The 17,182-nt window shown below is 50.9% G+C and overlaps 1 protein-coding gene and 1 long non-coding RNA gene across 7 annotated transcripts in view; one reads left to right on the top strand and one right to left on the bottom strand.

Moving 5' to 3' along the window:
• Window positions 1-2,783: 2,783 nt before the first annotated feature.
• Window positions 2,784-17,182, top strand: part of Slc37a1 (solute carrier family 37 member 1) — a 58,007-nt gene continuing 43,608 nt past the window's right edge. Inside the window, exons 1-3 of one of the 6 annotated variants that reach the window (XM_031347555.1) lie at window positions 2,784-2,871; window positions 7,321-7,539; window positions 14,356-14,437. In XM_031347555.1, the coding sequence (XP_031203415.1) occupies window positions 7,484-7,539; window positions 14,356-14,437 (138 nt within the window). In that variant the 5' untranslated portion in view covers window positions 2,784-2,871; window positions 7,321-7,483. The other 5 variants (XM_031347554.1, XM_031347557.1, XM_031347556.1 and 2 more) reach the window with 5 other exon arrangements.
• On the bottom strand, window positions 8,280-10,035 carry LOC116074761. The gene is made up of 2 exons (XR_004112270.1): window positions 9,491-10,035; window positions 8,280-8,418 (listed from the first exon to the last, which is right to left on the bottom strand). It is a non-coding gene; the product is annotated as an uncharacterized LOC116074761 (long non-coding RNA).

The following is a 17,182-nucleotide window of genomic DNA, read 5'->3' as shown; positions in this document are numbered from 1 at the left end:
GAAGGAGAAGGAGAAGGAGAAGGAGAAGGAGAAGGAGAAGGAGAAGGAGAAGGAGAAGGAGAAGGAGGTTATTCTACTGGAAGACATTGCCAAGGGCTCTTAGAAACAAGAACATTTGCCCAATTTGTCTTCTACAGTTGTAGAAGCCACTTGTAAATTCGTGGTTCAGCCGGGCGGTGGTTGTGCATGCCTTTAATCCCAGCACTTGGGAGGCAGAGCCAGGTGGATTTCTGAGTTCGAGGCCAGCCTAGTCTACAGAGTGAGTTCCAGGACAGCCAGGGCTACACAGAGAAACCCTGTCTCGAAAACAAACAAACAAACAAACAACAACAACAACAACAACAAAAAGTGTGGTTCAAGTCAGGCTTGGTGGTACATGCCTTTAATCCCAGAAGCTCTGTGAGTTTGTGGACAGCCTGGTCTACACAGTGAGTTCCAAGGCAGCAGGGGCTATACAGAAAAACCCTATCTCAGGAAAATAGACAGATAGACAGACAGATAGATCACTGCCTAGGGCAAACATAAACTCCTTTCTTTCCTTCTCTTTCTCTGTCTTTTCATTATTTTTTTAATTTGATTTATAAATAATTCCTAGGGCCAGAATGGTGTAGCTCAGTGGTAGAGCATGCACCTACTATGCAGTAGCCTCTGGATATTCATAATGGGGAGAGAGCAGGGGAAGCCAGTCATGGATCTCAAAACTCAGGAGGCTAAGGCAAGAGGACCATGGACCACAAATCATGGTGGGAACACCCAATGCTTTCTCATAGCCTCTGTGGCCACAATCACAAATTTCCATTTCAAAAATGTATTGAAGTTTTACACACACGCATCCCACCTCAACACATTTGAGTGTTTCTTATAATCATATAAAGATCCATTTAAAATATATATTATGAAACATTAACTTTTACTTAACTAGGATTCTAAGATTGGCATTTTCAGCAAATGCTCTTACACAGGTCACCAGACCCCCTCTGGCTGACTCCAGTATCTGTGCAAAAACTGTCATTTTGGTTTTTCTTTATTTGTTTGTGTAAGAAAAAAAATAAATCCATTACAGTCTCACTGTCTTCGGAGGTTTTCTAATCTTGAGACTCCCTCCTGCGCCCCCTAGGGGCAGGGAGGTAGACTGGCGTTACTTGGTCATTTTAAATAGGATCTAGAAACCTATTTCAACAAAGTAGGAGCTCACTCAAAAACCACAGTCTCAGAAAAGAAATCCCCACCCATTAATGTGAAAAGTCCCATGCTTAGGAAACTGAAAAACCACCCGGAAGTTTTTGTTAGGCTCTTCGGCTGAGCCAATCGCCTGAGGGCCCTGTCTCAGCTTCCTTTAGAGTTGGTGTTCTCTGTTATGAGGAAAGGCCTTCTAAAAGTGGACAATCAAGTTGGGGAGCTTAAATTCTACTTTGAGAGGGCAGTTTGGGGCAGCTACAAAAACAAAACAAAACAACAAACAAACAAACAAACAAAAAACCGGCACACAGGCAGAAGGGCAAAGGGACTCTTGAGCAAACTTGGTGATGGCAAGCCTGAGAAATAGTGACGTGGGGAGGCGCCTAGAGAAGGTGTAAGCGTCCACTTGAGTTGCTATGCTGCTTACAAGGAATGGAGAGTTAGGGAGGAAAAAAAAAAAGGAGAGAGACATTTAGCCAAAGGAACAGGGTAGACCGGCCAGAGTTCCTGGGCCACTTCCCTTGTGAGATGTGGGTGCAGGTGGCTCGAACAGGAAGTCAACTTTGCTGCCAGGGTACAAAACACTTCTCAAAAGCCTGTCGGTAGAGTATGGCTTGGCCTTCCCCAATTCAGCAAACTGCGTGGGCGCTTGTGGTGGAGGGGGTTGGGGGAGGGTTGGAGTTGGGTGGGGGAGGGAATGGGGGATGAGAGTGAAGCTGTGGGCTGCCTGTACACCGACCAGTCTGAAGAGGGCGCTAGTTACCTCCTCCCAACACTCCCCACCCTCACTCCAGCTCAGTCCAGATACTGGACTTTTAAAGCAGAGGAGATTCGGATTGGGTTTGGTTTAGGCACGGTTTTACCCAGTGGATGTTCCTAGAGGTTGGTTTTCTGCCTGGTTTTGCCGTTCCAGGTAGATGTTGATCTGTGAGCTGGGGACTGGGCGGCAAGACTGGCCTTGGATGACCAGGCCAGGTGGACAGGTGGAGATGTGAGGCAGATGTCCTCTAGAAAAGTAATCAGGCCCTCCTCATACTTTCCAGGATCAATTCTTGGCAGGAGGTGTGGGGTTTAAAAGATAATTATCCGGAACTGACCAGGAAGCTGCCAGGGCACCTCCCCATGACCCGGGTGGCTGGCCTTCAGGACCTAACCATGCAAGCTGGTTATCACGCTGGCACAGGTGCGGTACCAGGCATGTGCCCGCTCCATTTGTCGCATACCGGTGCTCTTGTCTCTTGACACTCGATGTGGTAGGCCGACAGAGGCCGTCCTCTCAGTCCAGGACTCCGAGGGAGCAAACCTTTACCCCGGAACTTGTCCATTTCGCTGGCATTAGTAAGGTCCGCCTTGGGGATAAAAGCCTGGTGGTGCTGGGGTCCCCTAGGAGCCGGCGTTTGGCTCCTGGGCACCATGCCAGTAAGAGCCCGGCGTCCTGCGGGGCCTAGGAGGGCATGACAGGCAGGTGTGGGGGACCCAGGAACAGCTAGCTCGAGGATGCCCCAGCTGAGCATCTCCGGGCTGTGTGAGATCTGAGCATCCCTTGGGCGCGCGCGGGGCTAGGGTCAGGGGGCGCGCGGGAGAGGGAGGAGCCGCTCTGGGCCGGCGTTCGCAGGGCCGGGAAAGTGAAAGGGCGGCCGCTCCAGGAAGTCGACGGCAGGAAGCGCGCGACGCGCGGGCTGCGGAGCGCAGGTAGGCGCGGGGACAACGGAGGACCCTCCCCAGCGGCGCGCACCTGCCAGCCGCCACGCACCTGCCACGGGCCCGCTCCCTGCGCCCTGGCTTTGGCCTCTCCGCCGTTTGTCTCCCTCTGCTGTGTGGCTGGAGAGCCGGGGACTAACCAAGCGCTTTTCCTAGAGTGGGACGTCTTTGAAGTAAGGACTCCTAGAGTGGCCTTGAGCGGCAGTGCCGGGGGGCGATCCCCTGCGGGCGACGCTGAGTTCCCGGGGAAAGTGGAAGCAGAAGGTTCCCCGAGGCCCGGGGTTGGGGTCGCCTAGCTGTGATGCCGGGTCCCCTCCCGGCCCCAGGCCGCGAGTGACAGCTGTGGGAAGACGCCTGCCGGAGACCCAGCGCTTTGTCTGCAGCCGCGCGTTGGGGACGTGGGCGTGCCTGTAGCCTTCACCACCCGGCCGAGCGGCTGCACGACCTGGGAGGAGCCGGCTCGCAAAGCCCTTGGGAAAGCTCTCAGCCAGCACCCTGGGCTCTCTCGGGTTGTTTGTTTGCTAAAGAACTGCTTCCCGGAGCTCGGGCTCTGTGGCCAGCGCAGTGACAGCCACCGTCTGGCTGTAATAAAGGGTTTAAACCACCGGAAAAGTCCCCCAGCTGCGCGCACTGCTCTTTCAGCACTGAGGGCCCACCCAAGGATCTTGGTGACCCGCAGGTAAAGATTTGCATTTGAACGGGAGTCCCTTCCTTCGCTCAAGGTTTAAATTCCTAAGGTGCCTTTTCCTGGTCTTAAGAGCTCTCCGCACCTGCCTCCCTGCCCGCCTTGCTCTTCCTGGAACTTAAATTGCACGAAGTTGGGCCAGTTGGTAAATATATTATTCGGCTTTACATAGAGTTCCCTCTCTTGGGGGTCCCGTTTGCACCCTGTGATCTTGGGACTATTTTTACAGGTCTGGTTCCGTGAAGAACACCCGGGGATGTGTTGTTTGTTGTGAGTGGCCTCAGAGCAATAGTGGATAGAATTCTGGCTCCTTGTATTTAAGCCCAGGACAAATGAAAATAGCCGTTTTGGTTTATCTCTCACGGGCAATGGAGCCCTTTAAAAGCTTAGCAAGTGCTCGACTGGAGGAGTTATAGTGTGTCTTGGTTTAAAACAAAACTCTTGAAGCTTTTTGGAGGGAGTTTGGCTCTCAGGTTTGCCCTTTTAAAAAGTGCCATAATTTTGACATATTGCCTTAGGCTGCTCTGATGCTGCCTGTGTGCTAAAAGCTGGAACCACTCCCCACCTCACCCCCACTCCCGCCGCTGCTCTGGGCATCATCACTCTTGCTTTTGCTAGCTTCCACCCAGTCCCGAGTGTCCTGGAAGGATGGATGGGTTCTGGGTAGCTCAGAACCTGGGAGCTGGGAGGATAATGGGTGTGTCTGTCCCTCTTCAGCTCTGGCTTTGCCAAGCTCTCTGTGTGCTCCTGAGCCGGGTAGGGGTGCTGGAAAAGCTCCCTTGGAAAAGCTCCTAATTGCTCTCCTTTCCCTCTCCAATGATCACACTGCCTTCCCATCCTTTCCTCTAATGGGCTGAAGTTCACTGGGAGCTTCTAAGAGGTGACATTTAAAAACGACTTTTAACTACTTTCTTGGGCTTGGGCTAGATGCCAAAGCCTATCCGTGGAGCCACGTGCCTCCCCTTCAGGGATAGGCAGGAGGAAGTGTACTTGTGCCTGAGAAGGCGCTACCCCCCCTCCACCCTGCCCCCGGGGAAATTAAATGCCTGGAATTAGCCTGGGTGTGAAGCCCACCTAGCTGGGCTAGCCTCATCTCTCCTCTTAGAGCGGCAGTCCTCAACCTTCCTTATGCTGTGACCCTTAAATACAGTTCCTCATGTTGTGGTGACCCCACTCCTCCACAACCATAAGACTATTTCATTTCTACTTCTATGCACGGTAGTGTAAAGATCTGATATGCACCCCTGTTGGAGCCTGAGACCCACACACAGGCTGAGAAGCACTGTCTTAGACTGAAAGCTATGTCTTGGGTTCCAGGAGGCTGTGTCAGTAGCCTGCCATGACCTGGAGTTTTTTGTTTTGTTTTTTTAAGATTTATTTATTTATTATATGTAAGTACACTGTAGCTGTCTTCAGACGCACCAGAAAAGAGCATCAGATCTCATTACAGATGGTTGTGAGCCACCATGTGGTTGCTGGGATTTGAACTCAGGATCTTTGGAAGAGCAGTCGGTGCTCTTAACCGCTGAGCCATCTCGCCAGCCCAATGACCTGGAGTTTTGAGGGAACAAGTTTTAGAGATGCTGTCCGAACCAGCAAGAAAAGGGCTTTGTTAAGCAGAGTTGTCAACACCCTAAATGTAGAATTGACATCTGTCCATCTTCCGGTGCACTTCCTTCGAGAATGGATACCCAGCCCCCATCTGGCTACATCATCATCATCATCTCCGTGAAATGGCTCGCATTATTTATAGAAGCCAGGAGTTTTTTTTCCCTGATAACTCTTTAGGGCCTCCTGGCACTTCATTGTTGAGCTGTTTTGCCTGGCGGTATGGCAGGTTGATTTCACTGGTCACAGCAGGGGTGTGTGGTGGGTAGGGGGGGGTGAGTTTTCAGTATTTTAGTGGAGGGGAAAAAATGGACCCTGGCTTTCTATTTTTAAGCCTTGTACAATTGAAAACAAATCCTTTGGTCAGAACCATCAAACCACAAAATTATTTCACAGGTGCACTCGAAGCACACGTAGGGACCAAGCCTGACAAACTCATTCCGAGCAAACCCTCTTTGAAAGACAACATTTAAATATGGAGCTTTGAGCCAGAGTCTCGAAACTTCTGGTTTAGTCGTGGAGGCAGCATCTTGCGCCATAGCTCTGGCTGGCCTGGTGCTCACTAGGTAGTCCTGGCTGGCTTCCAACTCAAAATGGATCTTCTATCTCAGCCTCCTGAGTGCTGAGATTATAGGCCTAAACTACCAGGCTAACTCCTACTGACGACGACTTCTTCTCCTTCTTCTCCCTCTCCTCCTTCTCCTTCTCCTCCTTCTTCTTGTTTTTTGAGACAGAGTTTCTCTGTGTCGCCTTGTCTGTCCTGGAACTCACTCTGTAAACCAGGCTGGCCTTGAACTCAGAACTCCGCCTGCCTCTGCCTCCCAAGTGCTGGAATCAAAGGTGTGCGCCCTCCCTGTCCGGCTCTCCCACTGACTTCTCTGCTTCTGTTCTGAGCTAGGATGTAGGACAGGGAAACCCGGCCCTCCCCAAAGCTCCCCTGCAGAGCCACTCACACTGGTACTGATGGATTGTCTGCTTGGTGTGACATTGTTGGTGCCTTTGAGTCATCGTCTTTTAGCTGGAGAAGTTAAGGGAGCAGATGGGCCAGTGGCCCATCACTGCAGGTCTGGGTAGGGTTGGGCATGAGTGACCCCATGGAACCCTAGGAAAGGTGGAACTCTCCTGGCTGGGTTGGAAAGGGCCTCCATGCCTCTGTGATGGTTCTGGGACTGGTCTCTTGGAGGTTATTGGTTGTATGTATGCGACCCACTGGGCTTGGAAGCCAGAGTATCCGCCCTGCTATTCCACGACCAAGCTATAGCCCCAGCCCATGAAAGAGATAGATGAGGAAGTAGATTCCACTTAGGATATATGTCCTAAGGGTGGCTTAGGGCTCAGGATAGGAGACGAACCTTCCGGAGGGCTGAACCCCTTATTAGTGTGCAGACTTTGTTCTGCCCCTTCCAGAATTGCCCCTCTTCAGCCCAGCTCTCAGAACAGGCTCATTTTCCCAGGCTAATGACACACTCCCGGGAGAGGGAACCACAGCGGCAGATGGGAAGTTCATCCCCGCCATGCTAGGCGTGTCTGACTCAATTGCAGACCCACAACCTAAGCAACTGATGATTGATCCCTTCTGCCAACCTGCCCAGGCCCACAGTCCTCAGTTGCCTAGGCTCACGGGAAGCCTGAAGGGTAGTAATGAAGTGACTAAACCCCGTGTCCTACCCCATGCTCTGATAGACGTCCACATGACTGAACATAGACATATGTTTTGGGGCCAGACTCATCTTTGGAAGCCCTAAAGGCAGAGAGATGAATGTCCAGTTCCCTGCAGGAATCATTAGCGCATCATGGGACCTCCAAGATGAGCAAACCTTCCCAAAGCACGCATGGTGGGAATCATGGTATCAGCAGTGTGGCGGCTTTGGCCAGGCGTGGGTAGCATCTCCCATCTGCAGAATGACCAGTGCTTGTGTCACCAAGGTACTCTCTCTCTCTCTCTTTTTTTTTTTTTTTTTGGTTTGGTTTTTTCGAGACAGGGTTTCTCTGTGTAGCCCTGGCTGTCCTGGAACTCACTCTGTAGACCAGGCTGGCCTCGAACTCAGAAATCCGCCTGGCTCTGCCTCCCAAGCTCTGGGATCAAAGGCGTGCGCCACCACCTCCCAGCAGACCACAGATTCTTAATGGCTCTCTTTCTCCCGTAGAGCTCAGCCCCCTGATGTAAGGAAGAGGGGACAGGACCCAGTAGGACCCATTGGAGGTTGCTTCCCAGACTGTGTGAACTGCCGGGCAGTCAGAACAACTTTAACCCGTTTCTGAAGTGTCTGATTTTGGGACTAGAGCACCGAGGTCGGGGGTGCGACCTAGATGGCTCCGCTCCCCGTGGGCATCCGCTTCATCATCTCCTTCTCCAGGGATCAGTGGTAAGCTCTGGTGTCAGTCTGTTCTCTGGAGTGGTGATGCGTGTGTTGGGGACAGAGCCACGGTGGGCATCTGGTGGCTTCTTCACCCATATTTCATTATGGAGCCTGGGTGTCAGCCTTTCCCAGAGCTAGTGAGCTGTGGCTGCGGTAACCTGCAGCCCTCAGGAGTCCTGTGCTTGGATGGTGACGTCACAGACAGCATTTGGTTTTGGTGACTTTTTGAATAACCACCATTCTTGCAGAGTGAGGAAAACACTGGCCTGTTACTCTCCCGTTGCAAGAGAACACAACAGTCCAGGCTACTTAGAGAAGGTAGGGTTTGTTTGGGCTTACAGTTCCAGAGAGTTAGAGCCCATCACGCCGGGAGGCGCAGAAGCAAGTGCCAGGTGTGGCAGCTGGAGCAGGAAGCTGAGAGCTCAGGTCCGTCCACAACTGGTGGGGGCGGGGATGGGGGTGGAGTCTAAACCCAAAGCCCGCCTCCAGTGGCGTACTTCTTCCTGGTATCCCTGGTTCCAGATGAGTGGTCTGCCTGGCTGGGACAAGCAGAGATGAAATTGACAGAGCAGAACGGCCGGCCGCATGGGAGAGTGTCTCTCCTGACTGCTCTGTGACTCCGCCTCCTCAAAGGTGGACTCTTGCCATCGACCTCAAGGGAGCAGGTGGTGATACTGAGTGGAACTCCCCAGTCTCCGTTCCACCCTCCTCCTAGTCTGTCAGGAAGGAAAAAACCGTACACTTTCTCCTCACGCTTTATTTTTGTGGTGCTGGGTTTGAACCCAGGGCCTTGTGCGAGCTAAACAAACACTCTGGCGCCGAGTTGAGGCCTAAGCCCATCTCCTCCCATTTTCTGATGAGTGTTTTGGGCACTAGCAGGTTACACTGAGGAGACAGGTGAACGAGAAAAAAAAAAAAAAGATTTTTGTCACATGTTCATGGAGGTTGGCAGAGAAATGTGCCTCCCAGGGGACATTTAGAACCTGGGGCTCATTATCATCTTTAATGGGAGATGTGACAAAGGCCACTTAGCAGGAAAACAAATAGATTTTTTGGGAAGAATAAAAAAGTCCTTAAGAGCGCAGCTAGCGGGAACTTGATGCCTGTTGCTACTGATGGAGAAGTCTCTCCTAGGCTCTTGCGTCGCTTCTGGGAGACAGAAGGGTTTGTTTGTGTTTGTTTGTTTGTTGGTTTGTTTATGAAATCTTTGGAAGCTTTGTTTTGTGGCTCCTAAGAGACTTCAGGAGCTCAGGAGCTCTCTACCCAGCATGCTAGTCCCTACAGACTCATTCTCAGCCACCCACAGCTTCACACTGGGCTCCAAAAGGTCACAGGGTGGCTTTGAAGCCATCTGCAGACCGCATCCCTCAATGGCTTTCCTTGGATGCCTGCTGAGACTCTAGCCACACTCCTTTAAACACTTTTTTTTGAGAGACTTTTAGCTTGTTTTGTAAATCGATGGTTGTTGCTATTTACTGTTGACTGTGTCTGTTCCCCTGCTTTGTGTGATGTGGCAGGCATCGTATGGTTTTCATTTTAAGATATTTCTAGGTAGATTTTTGCCTTTTGTGGGGCTCGCAGCTCAGTGGTAGAGTGCTTGCAAGTATGAAGCCCTGGGTTCAGGTCTCTAAGCACCGGTCATGTTAAAATGCCACATCTAGTGTCCAGCATAGATGTGGATCTTGTCATCTTGTGGTTTTGCCTCCTTTCTTCTAGAAATGTCCCTTGGCCCCGTCTTTTGTGACTCTGAGTCACTGAAAGGTTCAAACGCGTGTTTTATGGATTGTCTCTCATTTGGGATATACAGGTGTTCGTTGAACTGCAAAGTCAGACCGTGCCTTTTCGGCAGGTGGGGCTGGGAGGGGAGGGGCTAAAGATACCATGGGAATTGAGGGACTTAGGTAGGTCAGGGTGGAGTGAAGAAAGGACCCCAGAGGTCCAGAACAGGTTTACACACCTGGTTTCTGGTGTCCTTTGTGTGACTCCTCTCACGGACAGGAGCCAGAATCTCTGAGACACACTCCTGCCTCAACTGGCAGAAGATGGGCGGGGACCGCAGAAGATGGGCGGAGACTGCAGAAGATGGGCGGGAACTGCAGAAGATGGGCGGGAACTGCAGAAGATAGGTGGGAACTGCAAGAGATGGGCGAGGACCGCAGAAGATGGGCGGGGACTGCAGAAGATAGGTGGGACTGCAGAAGACCGGCAGGAGTGCTTTGTGGTACCAAGAAACAAAGCCCAGAATGAAAGCCAGAGGGACTGTGGCTTGCTGACCAGGTCTAGACCAACTTGAGACTTCAAATAATTGATCCTAGGAGTAGATGGTGGCCCGTCGAGTGAGAACAGCACCTGATGTGTCCTCACAAATGTCACAATCGGTGAGCCACGGGAGAAGAAACATGCTTCCTTCTCTAGGGGGCCAGCCTCCCGGATCAAGGGGGCTTGGGGTGGCTGAAGCTGGGACCTAGGACCAGCCCCATCATCTCACAATACGCTCCTACAAGATTCATATTCTCTCCTTAGTGCGGAAACCAGCCCTGTTGCCAAGGTAGGTAGAATCTTAAGTGAGCAATGTTCATCTCCATGGCACCAGGCTCTCTGACAAAGACACGGCCTCCCTTCCGTATCTGGTTGCATGGCTTCTGAGTTTGGAAATGGTTTGGATTCAAGTGACGCTGAACCAAGACCGAATGGTGCCCCAGTGCCTCCGTAACCTGCCTTTCCTGGACCTTTGACCCCACCAGAGGAGGCTTGTGAGCCCTGCCCCCACCTGCAGCTGCTTCTCTGAGGATCGTGACACCCAAGGATACTATTAGCTACTTGTTTCATCTTTGTAACCAAATAAATACCTGGGGGGGAAAAGCCATTTAAATAGGCAGGGCTTATTCTGCATGTTTGAGGGTACTGTCTATCCTGCTCCCCAGTCCCATCATGGTAGGGACAGTATAGCTAAGGAAGTCGCTCTCAGCTACCATAGCAGGGCCATGGGGCTGCTTGCTCCGATCTCAGAGGTACAGGAAGTAGGACCAGTCTGTAAGCCGCACAGCCCACTCCCCAGAGATCCCCTTCTCAATAGGCAGGTGGTAATTGGTACAGCCCAACAAAAAATGTGTCTTTAAAATATTTTGAGGGTTATTGGGGGGGGGGGAATGTATGTGATTTTTGGCTATTGTTGTAACTTTGCTGGTTCTCAAGTGGCATAGATGATAGTGTTATGTTACCGTGTCAAATATAAGAGATACCCCTGAGGAGAGTTTGGGGTGCATCCAGGCCCTGAGTTGGCATTCATGGGATGTGAGCTTTTGGCTAGAAACTTGGGGTTAACACAGGCTGGGTTCTTTCTTTCTTTTTCTTTTTGGTTTTTCGAGACAGGTTTTCTCTATATAGCCCTGGCTGTCCTGGAACTCACACTGTAGACCAGGCTGGCCTCGAACTCAGAAATCCACCTGCCTTTTCCTCCCATGTGCTGGGATTAAAGGCGTGTACCACCACCGCCCAGCGGTTTTTGGGGGCTGGGGGGGTGGGAGGGTGGGGGGCAGGCTGGATTCTTGTATTGGTGTCTACCGTTTGTCATATCTGCATAGGCAAGAGCACTGGAAAGAAAACTCGGAGCCCGTTGGCTTCCCTTCGTTTACTTCATCTTCCAAGCCCACGTGAAGCATCTCATAAAGCCAGAGACCTGGTCCTCTCCCGGAACAAAGCACCAAGAACTGGGTCTATTACAGCTTGGAAGGCTGAGAGGCCAAGCTCAAAGTGTACCAGGGTCATGGTACATCATGTGGTGGTTTCTGATAACATCCTCCTTCCTCTGTCGGGTCTTTGAGCTGCAGCATCTCTGGCAACCAGCTGCATCACATTGGCCTCTGTCTCTGTGGCCACACTCTTTCCCTGGTGTCTCTGCATGGATTTTTGCTTTTTTGAGACAGGATCTCTTTCTCTATCCCTGGCTATCCTGGAACTCACTAGATAGTCCAGACTAGCCTCAAACTCACAGAGGTTGATCCACCTGCCTCTGCACCCTTGAATTCTGGGATGAAAGCCATGTGCCACCGTGCCCAGCATCTTCTTTTCAGAAGAGGACACTAGTCCTTGGATTTAGGGCCATCCTAACCCGACAAGACCTCCAGGCTAATTCAATTACACCTTCAGGACCTTATCTCTGAATAAAGAGATGCTTGGAAACCCCGTTCCTGTCTGTGGGGGAATGGTCCCACTCTTGCTTTATGAGTAGTGACAAAAACAGCAATAAAGCTACTAAGTGGAACAAGGGGATTCTAAGAGAATCCTGATGGACCTCACCAGGATCGGCACTCTGTGAAAGCCTGGGAGGCTCTTCTCTCTGACACCGGGCCGGGCTGGGCGGGATGGCCACTGGCTGAGAGCAGCTATTCCATGCAGACCCTCCTGGAAGGTGAAGGACAGTCAGTCGTGGCCACACGTCAGATCCCCTAAGAAGCGGGAGGAAAAAGGAAGAAGGGTGACTTTGGAGATGGAGGAAGTAGGCTGGGCCTAGGCATCAAGGCCTTGAAGATAAGGCTTCCGTCTGTTTCTGCCTCAGGGAAATCCTGCCTGCTCTTCTTTGACCTTTGACACCAGCTCACAGGAGGAGCCCTGACCCATTGAGGCTCTCCCTCTTTCGGAAGGGTCCATTCATGGCTTCACCTGCATGAATGAGGGTTTGTCCAGAGCAGCCCCTTGGCCTGCATGCTCCACACCACCTTCCCAGAGCCACTTGCAGATGGACCTAGTAGAAACTGGAGCTCAAAGCTACTATCACCTCATCCTTAAGTCTCCTTGACAGAAACCTACTGAGGCTGAGGAATGTAGCTGGGCTGGGCTGGGCTGGGCTCTCCTCAGCCTTTATCACTCGCTCTAGGAGATTTTCTATCCCAGCTGTGGAGTAGACAAGACGAGCATAGCCTAAAGCCAGGAGTCATCTCTCCCTACTAGGCAAAACTTTAGCCACGCAGCCCTGGGCAGGGGCCACTGGAAGATATCCCTGGCTCCTGAGTCTAACTGAGAGGCTCTGGAGGGTTATCCATGCCCAGGCTGAGCATCCAAAGGATGAGTTGGGCTGTGAGCTGGAAATGGGGTTGCTGGAGGTCAGTGGGCGGTGTCTCACACCTAGCCTCAGGCTCAGGGGATGGGCCACATAGCGGCTTCAGCCAAAGAATGAAACAGTACCTTCTGTTCTGCTCTAGGGAGGCATTCAGAGGTGCGGGAGCGCACACACACACACACACACAAGCAGAGACAGTGAGAGACAGCTTGTACCCAGCTCTGTCTCCTAAGTGAGGAGAATAAGAGCATACTTTTCTTCTGGTCACCTTGTGGGCTTGGACAGAGTGTCCTGGAAGGAACTTCCCCATCAGGCTTCCCCAGAGAGAAGAGAGCTCAGACAGTTCTTTCTTCAGAAGCAAGTGTCTTAGTGTAGATTTGGCTCTTCTCGCCCCACCCCACCCTACCCCCTCACCCCACAGGACCACCGCCTTGCCTTCTTCACTTCAAACGAGATCTTTAGCCAAGTCTGGATGTGTGGTTGGTTTTGGTTTTGTTGTTTTGGTTTTGGCCTCTAGTCTCTTTTGAAACATCTGCTTATTCGTTTTGTGTGTGTGTGTATGGGTTGTGTATGTGTGTATGGGTGTGGATACGCACCTGCATTGATGCGTTCGGGAGGTTTGAGTGTGACCCGCAGGAATGACCCCCTTTGACTCTGTGGGTTCTGGGGTTCAAGCTGAGGTTGGCAGGTAATAATCTCACGGAGCCAACTCTCCCTCGCAGATCTCCCCCTCTCTGGCTGGCCCAGGCTTTAGACCGGCTCTTCTCCAGTCCTGAGCATCCTGCAGAGATAGTTGCTTCTTACAGTCCATGGTTTCAAAAGTCTCATAGTCAGGGGGAGACAACTCTTGCCTAGCTGTCAGAGCTCTGTGGGCTTTACAGCAAATGCAAAATAGGGTTTCTCTGGGCGTGGAGAGCCACTCACGCAAATGAACTGAACAAGCATGGGGGCCTATGGGAATCCCAGTTTATTAGTTGTCAATGTATTAGTGGGGACTATGTGTGGGGATGGAATCCTTAATCCTGGGGTCTGACACTATTACCATGTAGATGGGTGTCAAACATGGCTTCAATTGTAGAATCCCCAGGTGGAGTCCCCTAGAGAGCCGTGTGTTGTGGGGACGGGAGTGTTGTGGAGACTGGGCAGCAAACGGTGTTGGCTTTTTTTCCCCCAGGTCTTCTGAGAGAAAAACAAAAAACAAAAACAAACAAACAAAAAAAAAAAACCAAAACCAAACCAAAACAAAACAAAACAAAAAACATAAGCATGAATGTCTGATTAAAGTAAGCTGTATTTAGAAGTACACAAGGGACTGGCCAGATGACTGCCCTTCCCTCTGTGTCAGAGAACAGCTCCTCACTGGCTCTCGAGGTGCCTTCTATGGGGAAGAGTTAGAGTTGAGAGAAACAGCTATTAAGATAATTGGCTGTGGGCTGGAGAGAGGGCTCAGTGGTTAAGTGCTCTTCCAGAGGTCCTGAGTTCAATTCCCAGCAACCACATGGTGGCTCCCAACTGTCTGTAATGGGATCTGATGCCCTCTTCTGGGGTGTCTGAAGACAGCAATAGTGTACTCATATACATAAAATAAATAAATCTTTAAAAAAAACTATATTTAAAAAAAAAGAAGATAATTGGTTGTTAGCACCTGGACTGGAGTGGGAGGCTCCGGGCTCAAGGCTGCCTGCCCTTGTGAGGTTGTAAATGGGGTCAAGTGTGGGACTAACTGGCAGCCGACACAGTATGACACCTCTCGTGTGTTCCAGGTATCGGGCGTTCATTTTTATGCTGACGTTCCTGCTGTATGCAAGCTTCCATTTATCCCGAAAGCCCATCAGCATAGTGAAGGTAAGAGATTTTTTCGTTCGCAGGGCTTTGCGGGAGGTGGGGGAGCAGAATGAAGACGGGGATTGCTAGAGACAAGTTACTCTAGTCTTAGTTGTGGGGCCGTTTGTTACATTTTGTTCTTGCTTTCCTTTTTTTGTTTGTTTGTTTTGGTTTTTCGAGACAAGGTTTCTCTGTGTCACCTCGAACTCAGAAATCCAGAACTCACATCTTTACAATGTTCCATGCTTTATCCTCTCAGGCGCACAACTCCGTCAGACTACAGTTCCAGAATTCCCAAACTTAGTTAAATATTTATGTTGTCTGGGTTTCCTTTCCTGGTGGATCCCGTCTTAAATGCTTCCCCAAGTGGCTCGTACTCTTGGTGAGGTTTGACCCTTCTTCTCCCGGCTCTGGAGCAGCCTCTATAGTGTAGACGCTGGGTGTATGGTAAGAGCAGGTGCCGGTTAGGAAACAGGTGTCCCGCTAGCTAGCCATCAAGTCCTCTGTATTTATGTCAGAACAGGGAAGGGAGCCGGGATGTTTTCTCACCCCACTTTATTTGTGGGCTGACTGTAGGAGTGAATGGCTTTTGACTATTGTAGAAGGACCAAAGATGCTGTCCGGTGCCAAGATCAGCCTATTTATGGCTCTGTTCCCTGCTTGCCTTCCAACAGTCGACAGGGACCTGGTCCAGGACTCTGGAGTTATGACCTTCCCAGTTGAACTGGGCTGGCTGCCCCGGAAAGGCTTCTGGCACTGGATACAATGTAAAGGATCACTGCCTCTGGGGTCCTGTGTGCCTTCTCCAGCATATTCATTGACTAAAGATGCTAGGAAATGGTAGCCGGGAGTTTCTGTGGAAGCACTTGGAGACCTTCAAGAAAGAAGGCATTTCAAAAAGAGGCCTGGGAGTAGGAAAGTAGTGGGTGGCATTAAAAGCTCCGGTTGTGACTTGTGACAGGGGCTCTGATGTCAGCACCAGGGACCAGTCCTGGAAATTGGAGTGCAGTCTCTGTGACTTTTCCTGCTTCGAGAATTCACACTTAGCTCCTGACAGAGCGTATCACAGAGAGCAAACATCAGGCTGCCCCTACAGGGGGCCTCTGGAGGGATCAAGCATAGTCAGAGAGCCTTGCTGGGGCTTCCAGGGTTGTCCTGGAAAGGCTGGGTCTACATGGTGGGGGAGGGCCCACCTCCAGTACCAGGTAGTGTCACCATGGAGTCACTGCCTGTGGGACAGATACGGTGAGGGAGCTGGGACTGGTCACTGGAGGGTCTTTGATAAACATGGGTCAAGGTGAAACTCTCCTTGCTTTAGGTATTCAGAAGTGACCTTTGGGACCTCTAGGTTTCTTGGGGAGGTGCCTTAGTTTGAATCAGAGTCCTGTACCCCGTGGTTGCAAGCTGTCTTGTGTTTGCTCTCTGATGCAGGCCTCATCGTGGCCCAGGGGGGTGTCATCATGAGAAAGGGAGCTCATCTTGGTGTCTAATATATTGGTCCTCTGACTCCAGGATCCCGCTTTTATTATTTTTTTAAAAGACCTATTTATTTTATGTATGTATACTATGTATGTATTTATTTATGAGTATGTATGTGTATGTAGCTGTCTTCAGACACATCAGAAGAGAGCATTAGATCCCATTACAGATGGTTGTGAGCCACCATGCGGTTGCTGGGAATTGAACTCAGGACCTCAGGAAGAGCAGTCAGTGCTCTTAAACACCGAGCCGTCTCTCCAGCCCTCTAATATTATTATTATTATTTTTTAGAGATTTATTTAGTATTTTGCCTACATGTATGTATGCGCACTGTATGCGTGCCTGGCTTCAGAGGTCAGAAGAGGGTGCCAGATAGCCTGAACCTAGAATTATGAACAATTGTGAGCTGCCCAAAAGGATGCTGGGAACTGAGCCAGGGTCCTAGGAAGAGCAGCCAGTGCTCAGATCTGCCTAGCCATCAGTTCGGCCCCTGGCCTCTACTCTTCACAGGGCTGCCCAGGTGTCTCCAGGGCAGCGAATTGCTTGCTGTGGTCAGTATCTAACACTCAGGCTCTCCAGTGCACCTGCATCCGCAATAGCCGTATGCTGAGTCCTGTAGGCTGCTCTGCCTCCTGATACAGACAAGACAGTCTCCGCCTGTGATTTAGACATCACAGAGCCTCCGGAAGTATGCAGTCGCTGCCGCAGCTCCCGCTGTAAATGATACACATGGGTCCAGGAACGGGGATGATCTATCAGGGACCCCATGAGTCACCATCTGCAGTCTGTATTTCCCAGAAGGTTATAAACAAACCTGGAATACATTTGCTTACTGGACCCCGACTGAGAATGGGCCGTGATTTGCCCAGTGGCCGTGACTCATTTGTCAACTGATGCCGGGTCAATCAGGGTGATGCTCATCTCAACCATCACTGATTGCTTTTATTTTTCTCTGATTTAAAAAAAAAAAAAATAGTACCTTTAAAAACATTCTGATAAACCTAAGGCTGGGAGGACAATGTTGTCCCCTCTCATGATCCTCTGCCTACAGCCAGACGTCTTTATTTGAGGCAGATGTCTTCCCTGGTTCGTAGACAGATGGGGTCTATGTCCCAATGGAGGGGAACTTTGGGGGACTCTTCTCCAGGCTGGGCCAGAGCAGAATCTGTAAATAGATGGTTTCTCAGAAATGATATTGCATGGTCCCTGGAGAGAGAGGGAGAGAAAGAGGGAGGGAAGGAGGGGTAAGAGAGAGGGAGGGAGGGAGGAAAAGAGGGAGGGAGAGAG

Source organism: Mastomys coucha, unplaced genomic scaffold, assembly GCF_008632895.1.
Source record: "Mastomys coucha isolate ucsf_1 unplaced genomic scaffold, UCSF_Mcou_1 pScaffold3, whole genome shotgun sequence".
In the NCBI taxonomy this organism is placed as follows: domain Eukaryota; kingdom Metazoa; phylum Chordata; class Mammalia; order Rodentia; family Muridae; genus Mastomys; species Mastomys coucha.
The sequence above is the reverse complement of the archived record's forward strand: the minus strand, read 5'-3'. Positions and strand labels throughout refer to the sequence as shown.